This window comes from Lemur catta, chromosome 3, assembly GCF_020740605.2.
Source record: "Lemur catta isolate mLemCat1 chromosome 3, mLemCat1.pri, whole genome shotgun sequence".
Classification (NCBI taxonomy): Eukaryota; Metazoa; Chordata; class Mammalia; order Primates; family Lemuridae; genus Lemur; species Lemur catta.
This window is the reverse complement of record NC_059130.1, coordinates 3,702,263-3,714,684: the sequence shown is the minus strand read 5'-3', so window position 1 is coordinate 3,714,684 and position 12,422 is coordinate 3,702,263. Positions and strand designations below refer to the sequence as shown.

Sequence of the window (12,422 nt, the reverse complement as noted above, 5' to 3'; positions counted from 1 at the left end):
GCCCCTTTGTAAGCCCTCCCCAGGCCACCGCTGATCTGCTTTCTGTCACTGTAGAGATTTCTTTGCATTTTCTATAATTTTATACACATGGAATCATATAGATGTACTCTTTGTTGTGTGACTGCTCTTTACTCAGCATACTTATTTTGAGGTTCATCTATGTTGTATGAATCAATAGTTTATTTCTTTTTATTGCTGTATAGTATTCCTGTTTATAAATATACCACAGTGGTGTATTTATATATTCGTTGTTGAGGAACATTTGGGTTGTTTCTAGTTTCTCGGCTCTTACAAGTAAAGTTGCTGTGAACATTCACGTACAAGTCTTTGTATGGACATAGGCTTTCATTCCTCTTGGGTAAATACCTACAAGTAGAATGACTGGATCATATAGGTGTGGGTGTGTATGCTTGGGTAGGTGTATGTTTAACTTAGTAAGAAACTGACAAACTGTAAAATGGTTGTACCATTTTAAATTCCCACCAGCAGTGCAGGATTGCTACCGGTATTCCATATTCTCACCAACATTTGGTATGATCAGTCTTTTTAGTTTTACATATTCTAATAGATATGTAATGGTTGCTCATTGTGGTTTTAATTTGCATTTCCCTAATGACTAAGGATTTTGAACATCTCTTCCCGTGCTTATTTGCCATCCACATATCTTTTTTGGTAAGTATATGTTCAAATCTTTTGTCTAGTTTTAATTGAGTTGTTTCCTTATTATTGGGTTTTGAGGGTTTTAAAAAATGTATTCCAGATACAAGTTCTTTATCAGAACTCCCAGTCTGTGAGTTGTCTGTTCATTTTTTAAAACACTGTAAAGTCAATCATCTGGATTTATTTAGGCCCGGTTCTGTGCAATGCAGTGGGATTGATTGGATGGTGCTCAAAGCCTGTGCAGCTGTAATAGTTTATACTTCCTATTTTATGATGGCATTGTGGGAACAGATAGCTCATGAAGCATCACCATGTGTTCATCTCCCTGAAACTTTCTGAAAAGGGGTAGCTAATTGGGATCAGCTTCTAGAAAGCAATTTCTCAGTGGTATACACAAACCGAGAAGCTCATCAAAACCAATAAGATTCAGCAGCAGTCACTGAAAACCTGGAGGAAGTTTGCTCTGGGTGTGAGACCATGCTTTAAGGCAGCTCAGCCCATTCCACATGTAAGTGGATCTTCCAGGCTGAGCCTGTTTTTGCCTAGGAAGGGGACAAGCTGTTGGAAGGGCTAAGGATTGAATGCCATTGGAACTTCCCTATTAATAAATGCTTTTTCTTGGCTGTGCAGAAGCTTTTTAATTTGATCAAGTCCCATTTATTTATTTTTGTTGTTGCTGTGATTGCCTTTGGAGTTTTCTTCATAAAGTCTTTGCCTAGGCCAATGTCTCTAAGAGTTTTTCCAACATTTTCTTCTAGAATTCTTATAGTTTCATGCCTTAGGTTTAAGTCTGTTATCCACTGTGAGTTGATTTTTGTGAAAGGTGAAAGGTGTGGATCCTGTTTCAGTCTTCTTTGTGTGGCTATCCAATTTTCCCAGCACGATTTATTGAAACTATCACCAGAGCAAACAGACAACCTACAGAATGCGAGAAAATATTCCCATGCTACACATCCAATACAGGGCTGATAACTAGAATCTATATAGAACTCAGGAAAATCAGCAAGAAAAAATCAAACAACCCTAACAAAAAGTGGGCAAAGGACATGAACAGAAACTTTTCAAAAGAAGATAGACGAATGGCCTAGAAACATATGAAAAAATGCTCAACATCTCTAATCATCAGGGAAATGCAAATCAAAACCACAATGAGATATCACTTAATTCCAGTGAGAATGGCCTTTATCAAAAAGCCCCCAAACAATAAATATTGGTGTGGATGTGGAGAGATAGGAACACTCATACACTGCTGGTGGGACTGCAAACTAGTACAACCTCTGTGGAAAGTAATATGGAGAAACCTCAAAGAGCTACAAGTAGGACTACCATTTGATCCAGCAATCCCATTACTGGGCATCTACCCAAAAGAACAAAAGACATTCTATAAAAAAGACATCTGTGTTTGAATGTTTATAATGGCACAGTTCACAATTGCAAAGATATAGAAACAACCCAAGTGCCCATCAATACATGAGTGGATTAATAAAATGTGGTATATGTATACCATGGAGTTCTACCCAGCCACAAAAAACAATGGTGATCTAGCACCTCTTGTATTATCCTGGATAGAGCCGGAACCCATTCTACTAAGTGAAGTATCCCAAGAATGGAAAAACAAGCACCGCATGTACTCACCATCAAATTGGTATTAACTGATCAACACCTAAGTGCACATATAGTAGTAACATTCATCTGGTGTCAGGCAGGTGGGAGAGGGGAGGAGGAGATGGGTATATTCACACCTAATAGGTGTGATGCACACCGTCTGGGGGATGGACACGCTTGAAGTTCTGACTCAGGTGGGGCAAAGGCAATATATGTAACCTAAACATTTGTACCCCCTAATATGCTGAAATAAAATAAAATAAAATAAAATAAAATAAAATAAAATAAAGTAAAATGCTTTTGTCCTGTGGCAGGCTAACTTGATCTAAAACTGTGAAACTAGCAGAATTGGTCTTCCCTGCTTCCTACCTCCCCTTTCAGTGACTACCCCACCCTTGCATCATACTCACTATTGGCCTTCCCCAACCAATATTCTGAGACTCTCAGTCACAGCAAAGTGATAGGCAGTTAAGAAAATTCATACTCTGTAGGGCAGTGCTATGGTTGGTCCCCACCCAAACTCATGTTGAGGCTTGGTCCCCAGTGTGGTAGTGTTGGGAGGTGGTGCCTTTAAGAGGTGATTAGGTCTGTAAGAGAGGTGAATATCTTTCTCAAGAGAGTGAGTTGTTACCCTGGGGGACTGGGTTCTTTATCACAGGAGCGGGTGTTATGAATTGAGGCTGCCTCTTGTGTCTGGTCTCCCTGCACATGCATTCTGCTCTCTCTCACATGCACTCCCGCCATGTGCTGCCACACGCCGTATTATGGTGCAGCACGAGGCCCTTGCCAGAGTGGCCACTTGATCGTGGACTTTCCAGCCAACAGAAAGGTGAGCCAAATAAACCTCTTTTCTTTTAAAATTACCCAGTCTCAGGTATTCTGTTAGAGCAACAAAAATGGACTAAGACAGGCAGTGTTTAAAATATATATAGCAGACTTTACCCAGCCTGTCAATTAGTCAGTTCATAGTATTGTTTACACATTGTATATCCTTAATGACTGTTAGCTGCTAAAACATTCTAGCACTTATCTTCTGGTGCACATATGTACTTACTTCTGCTAAATATGATCCGGAGTGAGCCTTCTGGGTCAAAGGACAGCCATGTGTTTGGCTTTAGTAGATACTGAGAAATGTTCCAAAGGGTTGCTAATTTACACTCTCACCAGCAATGAATAGTTCTGATTGCTTCACATCCTCATTAATATTTGCTATTGTCAGTCTTTAATTTTAGATATTCTAGTGAGCATGCACTAATATTGAATTATGGTTTAATTTGAATTTCTATTATTTCTTTTTTTTTTTTTAACCTATTTCTACCTTCATTCTTCTATGGTCAGAGAACATATTCTGTACGATTTCAATCATTAAAAATTTGTTGATATAAGTATGGTCCAGTATATGATCTATTTAAGTGAATGCTCTATGTGTACATAATAAAAATGCGCATCCTGCAGTTGTTGGGTACGTGTTCTCTAAATGCTAGTTAGGTTAATTTTGTTTATTGTTTTGTCCAGATTTCCTACATTCTTAATAATTTTTTTGGCCTCATTCTATCAGTTGCTGAGATAGTTTTTAAAAAAATATGTACAGTTAACTAAGATTGTGAATTTTAATTTTTCATTCAGTTCTGTCAATTTTTTGCCTTATATATTTTGAAGTTATATTATTAGACAGAAATTTTAAATTATTATATCTTCCTGGTGAACTGAAAGTTTGATTATTATAAAATGTCACTCTTTGTCTCTAATAATGCTTACATTAAAATCTGCTTTGTTTGATATCAATATAGCTTCACTGGCTTGCTTTTGGTTAGTATTTCCATTTGTGGCAGCTTGTATTTTCCAGAGATGATCACAATATTTCCCATCCCCCTCACTGTCTTTAGGATATCACCTTGCTACCTTTCATGGAGTCATGGAGTCTGTGTTGCCGACTTTTGAAACTTTGTGGATCTTTGTGACAGCAGAATGTGGCAGAAGTGACACTATGTGATTTCTGAGGCTAGATAATGAAAATTAATAAACTTCTGTCTTGTTCTCTTGGATATAACTTTTGGAATTTAGCTACCATGCTTTGAGAAGGCCCAAGGTGGCCCATATGGAGAGACCATCTTAGATATTTTGGCCCACAGCCCAGAAACATCCCAACATGAACTGCCAAACATGTGAAGATGCCTCTATGAGCCACCCTCAGCCTTAAAGTCATCCCCAGTCTTCAAATCTTTCCAACTGAAGCTGCAGACGTCTTGGGGCAAAGACAAGCTACTTCCACTGTGCCTTTTCCAGGTGCAGAACATAATAAAATGTTTTTTTTGTTGTTGTTTATGCCACTAAATTTTGAAGTTATAAGCAATAGTAACTGGAACAGTGTAGTATAAGTTTTCTATTTTTTGTTAACCTTTGTATGTCCTTATTTTTAAGGTATGTCTCTTGTAAACAGTGTGTAGGCTTTTTAAAAATTGAGTCTGATAATCTTTGTCTTTTAATTGGAGTAGCTATTTACATTTAATGTAATTACTTATATATTTGGGTTTAAATCTATCATCCTACTATTTTCTTCTTCTTCTTATTATTATTTTTTTTTTGAGAGAGAGTCTCATTTTGTTGCCTGGGCTAGAGTGAGTGCCGTGGCATCAGCCTAGCTCACAGCAACCTAAAACTCCTAGGCTTAAGTGATCCTACTGCCTCAGCCTCCCCAGTAGCTGGGACTACAGGCATGCGCCACCATTCCCGGCTAATTTTTGCTATATATATTTTTAGTTGTCCAGATAATGTATTTCTATTTTTTTAGTGGAGACGGGGTCTCGCTCAGGCTGATCTTGAACTCCTGACCTCGAGCGATCCACCTGCCTCGGCCTCCCTGAGGGCTAGGATTGCAGGCGTGAGCCACCACGTCTGGCCTATTTTCTTATTATTTGTTATGCTACTTCTGTATTCTTTTTCTCTTCTTCTTTTGGATTGATTATATTTTATTTTCTCATCCACCCTTCATTGGTTTGTTAGCTTTACATTCTGTTGCAAAACTTTCTAACAATTACACTAGAAACAACAACATGCATCCTGGGTTTCCCACCCAAACTTACAGTTTCAGATAACCTCTCCAGATAGCTGTCATTGAGTTGAGACAAGGAAGCAAAGAAATAAATCAGGATGGAAAATTATATGTAAGAAAGAACTTTGAGTGTGGTTACTAACACAAAGAGTTGTTTGGTCTACATAGATAAGAAACCTACCGAGTTTTTTGAAGCGATCATGCTTTCAAAGAAACCACGAGCTTTATAAAGCCTTTGGGTGGTATGAGCCTGACAACAGCTTTTGGGCCCCCCGATTTCCATGAGCAGGACACAGTCTGCAAAACTATACCGCCTTCAAGGAAGACATGCCCCCCACGCCACTTCAGATGTGGCTACTGAGGGCAACGGACAAGGAGGAAGGCGCGGACAGTAGGGCGACAGGCCAGAGGAGAACCACCGACAAGGGAGTTCCTCCCAGATATCCAAATCCAGGTCAGATCTAGGAAGTTTCCCCACATCTGTGCTAGCCGTGCTCATTAGTCATAGGATTTCTATCGATATAGCTCCCATTCCTTTCTTTATAAAACAGGAGCCCTTTTGGCAGTTACCCTAGCGAGACCATAAGGTGTTACCTTCAGACCTGAGTGAGAGAACGCACATCCCTCGGAGAACCCAGCCTTAGAACCATGTACGCAGCAGTTGGTGGGGGGGGAGCTGGGGTTGTCTCAGTTGGGAGGCAGGAAACATGTGCTATGAGTGCGGAAAAGGGTAACGTGGGTCGACTGACTCGAGGGGTATATGTGGCTGAGACTGCTATGGGTCAACGAAATCACTTCCTCTTTTTCCTGGGCTAACGGATCTTATTTCTCATCCTTCCTTGCAAGAAAGCATGGCCTTGCTGAGTTCCAGCCAACGGCATTTGAGTGGAGGTGAAGTGGCCATTCTCAGATCTGGCCCAAAAAACCTCCCGGGAAATTCTCTGTTCCCTTCTCCATTCTGTCTTGATACTGATGAGCACAGAGACTTTAGAAGCCGTGATTTAAAATGGCACATCCACGAGATGGAAGGGGCCTCAGTTCCTGAATTACTGCTTAGGGTCCTGTTTTGGAACATATTTGAGCAAGAAAGAAACGTCCTTTTGATACAACAGCTAACATTGCCCTAAGTAATGCACAAAACTGCCACCTACCCCAGCCACACACCCAGCTACCTCTGCCTTATCCTGGAGTGTACAAGGAGGGAGGGGTGTATTTTACATCTCTCAATCCTGATCATTTTTCTAAGTGACAACATAATGCTGGGTTTTCAAGAGTCCCCAGGCTCCATTTAGGCCACGTGCCCTGACCCGTGACTGAGGAGCACCTGCCTTGCTTCCACCCTAACCCAGGGGCGAGGACTTTTGAATCCCGAGAAGCAGGAACCAGCAAGACTCCAGAACTGAGAAAAAGCGAAGTCAAACAGAGTTATAAATACTTAAAGTTACTTTGAGATATTTTTGTTGGGCCTTTCTTTCTCTCTTCACAGACAAGGAGACACAGGCTCAATCGTTTGAGTTATTCTTCTCATCAATTTGGTGACAGAGCTATGATTAGAAGTCGGGTCTCCCGCTATCATTTATAGCAGAAGAAAATGGACAGGCACCCACTATTGTTTTAGCGGGCAGTTAAATACGACACTTCTGTAATGTCTCATGATTTGTCTTAAAAATTCATGCAACTTTGTCAGTCAACATCATAATATTTTCTCAATTATTTTAATGTAAATAAGAACGTTTTAAATTACTTGTCATACAATGAAGAGGACTCCCCGGGTAGATGCAGTGTGTTTCCCTATCTCTCGGCACCCTGCCACGTGCCCCCGGCATGCACATCTCCCAGTTTGAAAGACACAGTTTGATCGTGGATAAAAAAATTATTTTAGGGCTAGGAACTGTTCTGGGGGCCTCTTCTGTGATCTATGGCCTGTCGCCCCCACATGCACCCCCAATCCCAATGAATGAAGCACGAGCAGGTGGATCTGCCAAACTCCTACTCATCCCTCGAGGTTCAGGTCCAGCACCCTCCAGGAAGCCTCCTGTGACCCTCCCAAGTCCAGCTGTTCCCTTCCCTGGCCCACCACACGCTGGCTCCTAGACATACTAATATCTAGCACTTTCCAGGCCACACTGCAATCTGTTTGCGTGTTTGCCCCTCTGGAAAGTACGACCCAGAAACGTACTCGGTTACGTTTGTTAACTGAGTGGACTTAGACGGTGGCTGTGGAGTCCGGGGGCTCGTGCTGCTCCCAGCCCTGCCCCGCGTGGCTGCGGGGGTGTGGGAGTCCGCGTGCACTTACTGGCTGGGGGAGGGGCTCCGGAGGTAGTGGGCCTGCACTGCCCTCACGGTGGCTTCATCCTCCTCGCCTGGGACCACCTGCTCCTCCTCTGGGTCCCCACTGGTCGCCATGACAGCCTGCCAGCCGCTGTAAGTTTGGCAAGGAAAAGGCAGTTGGAGAATCATGTTCTAGAGGTTTTTACTGGGGGCGGGGGTGTCAGTGATGTCACCTCAGTGGAACTAGGAATGGGAAGGTCACCACATGCTAATACCCCGGTGGACAAAGGACTCCCAAGGAAAATCCAGTCAGACCTGGGCCAGCTATTGTTAACAAGACACCAAGCAGCACACGCCACACACACCCCTGCACTCATGCGCACAGCTTTGTCCCTGCTGGGGGAGGTGCAGCTGGCCTTCCTCGGTGACTCTAACCAAGGCCACAGGAGTCAGGGCCTTTGGCTCAGGCACCATCCCGCAGCCTATTAAGGGACATGAAATCCCCCAGCAGCTGGTCTCAGACATCATGGCAGGGCCTGGCCCTCAGGACAGAGCCGCTGCCCCTGTGGCTGTGACTCCCAGGCCCTCCAGGACAGGTGAGGGGAGAGGGGCACTCACCGCGGACCTGCGTGTCCGTCCACGCCAAGGGCTGAGCCACCCGGATCAAATGGACAAAAGCTCAGCCGGTGAGAGAAGGCCGGACCTCCTCCTCTCTCGAGTGCTGCTTCTCTGAGGGGCAGGACAGCTGTTAACAGGAAACCTTAGCCACCCTCTAAATTTAGTCTCTGGCCCCATAGGCTGGCAGACCCCTGAGAGGAAGGAATGCAGGCTCAGGACCGACAGAACGAACACGCAGGCCTCGATTAACTCCTTCCCTCCCGGCTGGCTCTCCCCACGCTGATTGGAAGGGGTTCCCGCTCGGTGGACGGAGAGGCCTAAAGAAAAGGTTTCCTCTCCATACCCTCCTGCCTGGGGCTGCCTATTCCAAGTCCTTCCAGAAGATAGTCCAAATCCAAGGATCCAGAAGAATAAACAAACTCACCTCAGCCTCGTGTCAGCTTGGAGAGGCCTAGAAAAAAAAATAACAGATTTATAGAACGGGGAGGGTCTCTGAGAGGTAGGTATTGGGAGAGAACCATGGTGCGATTAGAGTGGTCATTGCTGGTGACCAGGGTGACATTCCTTTTGACAGAGCCATCTCTGGACAGTACACTGGGCTGTTGTGTTCACCCTCCACATTCCCTCCCCCTCACTCTCAGCCCACGGGATGGTCAGTTGGCAACTCTGGGTGGTACAAAGATTCTGTGAGCTTCGTAAACTCCTAGTGAGCACGTAACCTACCCTACCCCCATCACTATCATCAAAGCAAAGCCCGGCAACGCAACGGTCCGCACCTCCCATCCTGCACATTCTATAATCACCCCTTCCACCCCCTTGTCAATCCATCCACTTGTCTACCCACTTACAAATACTTACTGATTACCTACTACGCATCAGCCACTGTCTGACCAAAGTTAGTAAGACACATAGCTTAAAGCTGTCTTTCTTCCTAGCTAGGTGGAATAATGCCTGGCACATAGTATCATTAGAAACCTGCTGAATGAATGAGCTCACAGTTTATTAGGAGGAATGAGACACAGACCAAAAATAACTCGAGCATAAGACAGAATGGAGTTAGTGCCCTAAAAGAGACCCAGAGTGCTGTGTGAGTTCAAAGGAGGGAGAGAGCCCTTCTGACTGAGAAAGTCAGGAAAGGCTTCATGGAAGAAACGGTGATGTATGAGCTGGCTTTTGAAGGACGAGTTAGATTATAACAAGTAATCACGGATTACAGAGAGGATGGCATGGACAAAGTTTTGGGGTAAGAAAGTCCGTGTTCCGGGTATAAAAAGATGTCTGACTTGCTCAGGGCGTAAGTTTTACACATTATGGAAGATCATTTCTGGAAGGTAGGCTGTGGTAGAGAGCAAATGCTAGAATACCTCAAAGGCCAGTTTCAGGAGCTGGATTTCATTTGTTAGGTTCTGCAGAGTCATCGGTGGGCCCTGACCAGACAAGTGACATCATCAGGGCTGCGTGTTAGGAAGACTAATGTCGCGATGGCATCATAAAATGTGGGGCTGAAAAATTATTACATATTTAATAAGGTACCTGAGAGAATTCAGTAAGTTACCTGAATGAAATGTAATAAACAGAAAACAGCAACTTTTGTACACCAACAAAACCTAGTAGCCAGAAAAGACTTATGAAATAATTTATGTAGGAAATTCTGAATTCACAATACAAAGAAATAGTGGGGACATTATCTGCAACACTTATCATATCTAGAAGTTTGTTTTCCTAATATATAAAGAGCTGTTAGAAATCAATAAGCTAGGACCAATGACCCAATAAAAATATGGGTAAATGAGCTACCTAGTCTCAGAAAAGGAAACACAATTAATGTACAACTATTTAAAAAGATTTTCAATTTCACTGCTCATTTTTTAAAGTAAATTATATATACATATCATTTCTACTTAGATTGGCAAAGAGCAAAATGTTTGATAATTGTGTTATCAATGTTTGATAAGTGTGTTAGTGTGTTCGTGGGGAGATAAGCATTCTTGTATGCTGCTAATAGGAGTGTAGGCTGGTAACATCCTTATGGAGGACAGTTTGGCAATATCTATAAAAATTATAAATGTGCATAACCTTTGCGCCATTTCAGAAATTTTATTTTTAAGAATTTATCCTACATATATAATCACATGTGTGAAATAACATAGGCATAATAGATATTAGTTGCAACTCTTTTCATAATTGTAAAAGGTGAGGCAAAACATCCTAAAAGTATAACTCAGTTAAACAAATTATGTCACTCATATATTATCATCCATTAAATAGACAGTGGTAGTACTGTATGTAGTACCATATGTACTGATACTAAAAACTCTCCAAGATACTTTAAGTGAAAAATAGAAAATAAAACCAAATCTCATTGCAGAACAGTGTATATGGCATACTATCACTTGTGTATATTGAATCATATGTATATTAACAGAATATCTATGGAAGAAACTAGTAACCTTGGCTGCTCAGGGGGAATTATGTTCTCCACAGCGTTTATCATTCTTTGAGCAGGGTGACCAGCATCTCAATTTGCTTGAGACTGAGCGAGTCCCTTGTGGTTTGAAAACTGAGAGGGTCCCAGGAGAACAGAGATGAGTTGGTCACAGTGTCTCCAAGATGATCTTCGTTTACTTGTGTACTCACGACTTTCCCCACCAGACTATAAACTCCGAGCGCAGGGACTTTCCATCTTCCTCGTGACCGTATCTCTAGCGGGCTGGGGGGTGGGCGCTGTAGAAGGAGAGAGGTAGAGAAACAGAATATATCGTGTCTTGCTTGAAGTGTTTCGGTAAATGTGGGCAACACCCTTCTTTTATTGGCTTGGACCCTACCTCTGAGCGCATTTCCTTTTCTATTGCGAGGAGACAATTTGCCGTCGGTTATAAGAGAGGACCACACCTTAGTGAGGAGTCCAGGACTTTGTACACCTGCTACCCAGGGCAAGGCAGGGGAGGGTACCGGAGAGTCCTCTCGGGACCGTGGTGGCGTGTGAGGCCCCCCCACAGGTGAGCTCACCTGCCAGTCCCGCTGAGGGGCAGGGCCTGTGGGCCAGGCCGGGCAGAGGCGAGTGGGAAGAGGAAGAACTGCAGGGACCTCAGGTGGGGCCAGGCCCGAGGCTACTGTCGCTTTAACCAGCCAGCCCAGACCTGCCTGGTGCCTGCCGGGGCCAGGCTGGGTTTGGGGCAGAGAGAAAGCAAGGCCATGGTGGAGAAGATGTGGCCCGTGCTGTGGACACTCTGTGCGGGTGAGTAAACCTCTTTTCTGTCCAGCACCTGGAAGCTCCTCAGCCCGCCTGCTTCTTTGGTCATTGAAAACTTGGGAGAGGGGGAAATGCTCCCAAATAGAAATCAGACATTCATGGATATGTGGTTGAATCAAGTGCTTAACAGCAAAGTCGCTGTGTGGGGACCTGGGGCAGCTGAGGGTTGGAATGGGAGCCTCGGCGTCCAGGTGCCCGGGCATGGGAAGGAAACAAAACGGAGACAAGGAAGTTGAGAAATGGGGGTTGGGGAAGTTTTAGGAGAGTCTTTAGTTCAGCGTGTTTGGCCATCAGCTTACAATTCAGATTTTGTTACGGGCTTCCGGGATCCAGCAAGGATGAGGAGGAGGTGAAGAGCTGTCCCAGGAAACTCAGGGGCCCCAGGTCTAGGGGAGCAGGCCCCGGAGGCTGTGGCTTAGAGCTCACTTCTCAGCCCAGAGCCCCTGGCCCACAGCTCGTAGAGGTTCTCCCAGACCCCCAGGCTCCCCCTCCACCCTCATCTCTCAGAGCCTGGCCTTGGATCCCTTGAGCAAGGTGCAGCCTGGTGCTGGGTCAAACGGTCTGCAGGTAGAACTAGAAAAGACCATCAGCTCAGGCTGGCCCAGGCTCTGCCAGGAAATCCATCTGATGAAGGCAGGAGGCCCCTCTTCTTCAGCTTAGATGGCCTGGTTGGTTTGTTCCTTCATCTGAACAATTCTTTACTGAGCACATAGTTTGTGTAGGCACCACAGGAGTGAGGAGTCTGGAATGATCAGTCACCAGTGAGCCCGTCTCAGCTGTCAGATCCAGACAGGGAAGATGCTTCCAGGCCTGAGGGAGGGAGGCTGAGAAGAAAAGACCATCCTCCCTGGCTGGGCCAGTGACTTTCTGATCTTCTGCTGTGGCAGAAGCCCTCCCCCAGCCATGCATCCTGCGCCATGCACCCCTCCCCCTGCCATCCCCTCCCACCCATTACGTAGTAGC

The 12,422-nt window shown here is 44.4% G+C and overlaps 2 protein-coding genes across 3 annotated transcripts in view; one reads left to right on the top strand and one right to left on the bottom strand.

Moving 5' to 3' along the window:
• The window catches only part of STYXL2 (serine/threonine/tyrosine interacting like 2), a 33,841-nt gene that overhangs the window by 21,044 nt on the left and 375 nt on the right, over positions 1–12,422 (bottom strand). The window contains exons 1-4 of one of the 2 annotated variants that reach the window (XM_045546618.1): positions 9,072–9,150; positions 8,631–8,657; positions 8,207–8,317; positions 7,614–7,739 (exon numbers count right to left, since the gene is read on the bottom strand). In XM_045546618.1, the coding sequence (XP_045402574.1) occupies positions 7,614–7,739; positions 8,207–8,317; positions 8,631–8,657; positions 9,072–9,082 (275 nt within the window). In that variant the 5' untranslated portion in view covers positions 9,083–9,150. Of the gene's footprint in view, positions 1–7,092; positions 7,740–8,206; positions 8,658–9,071; positions 9,151–9,570; positions 9,709–10,656; positions 10,931–12,422 lie in introns of those variants that run through there. The other variant, XR_006734016.1, reaches the window with a different exon arrangement.
• GPA33 (glycoprotein A33) overlaps positions 11,224–12,422 on the top strand; it is a 29,797-nt gene continuing 28,598 nt past the window's right edge. Inside the window, exon 1 of the mRNA XM_045546617.1 lies at positions 11,224–11,444. Within this exon, the coding sequence (XP_045402573.1) occupies positions 11,402–11,444 (43 nt within the window). The 5' untranslated portion in view covers positions 11,224–11,401. The remainder of the gene's footprint in view (positions 11,445–12,422) is intronic.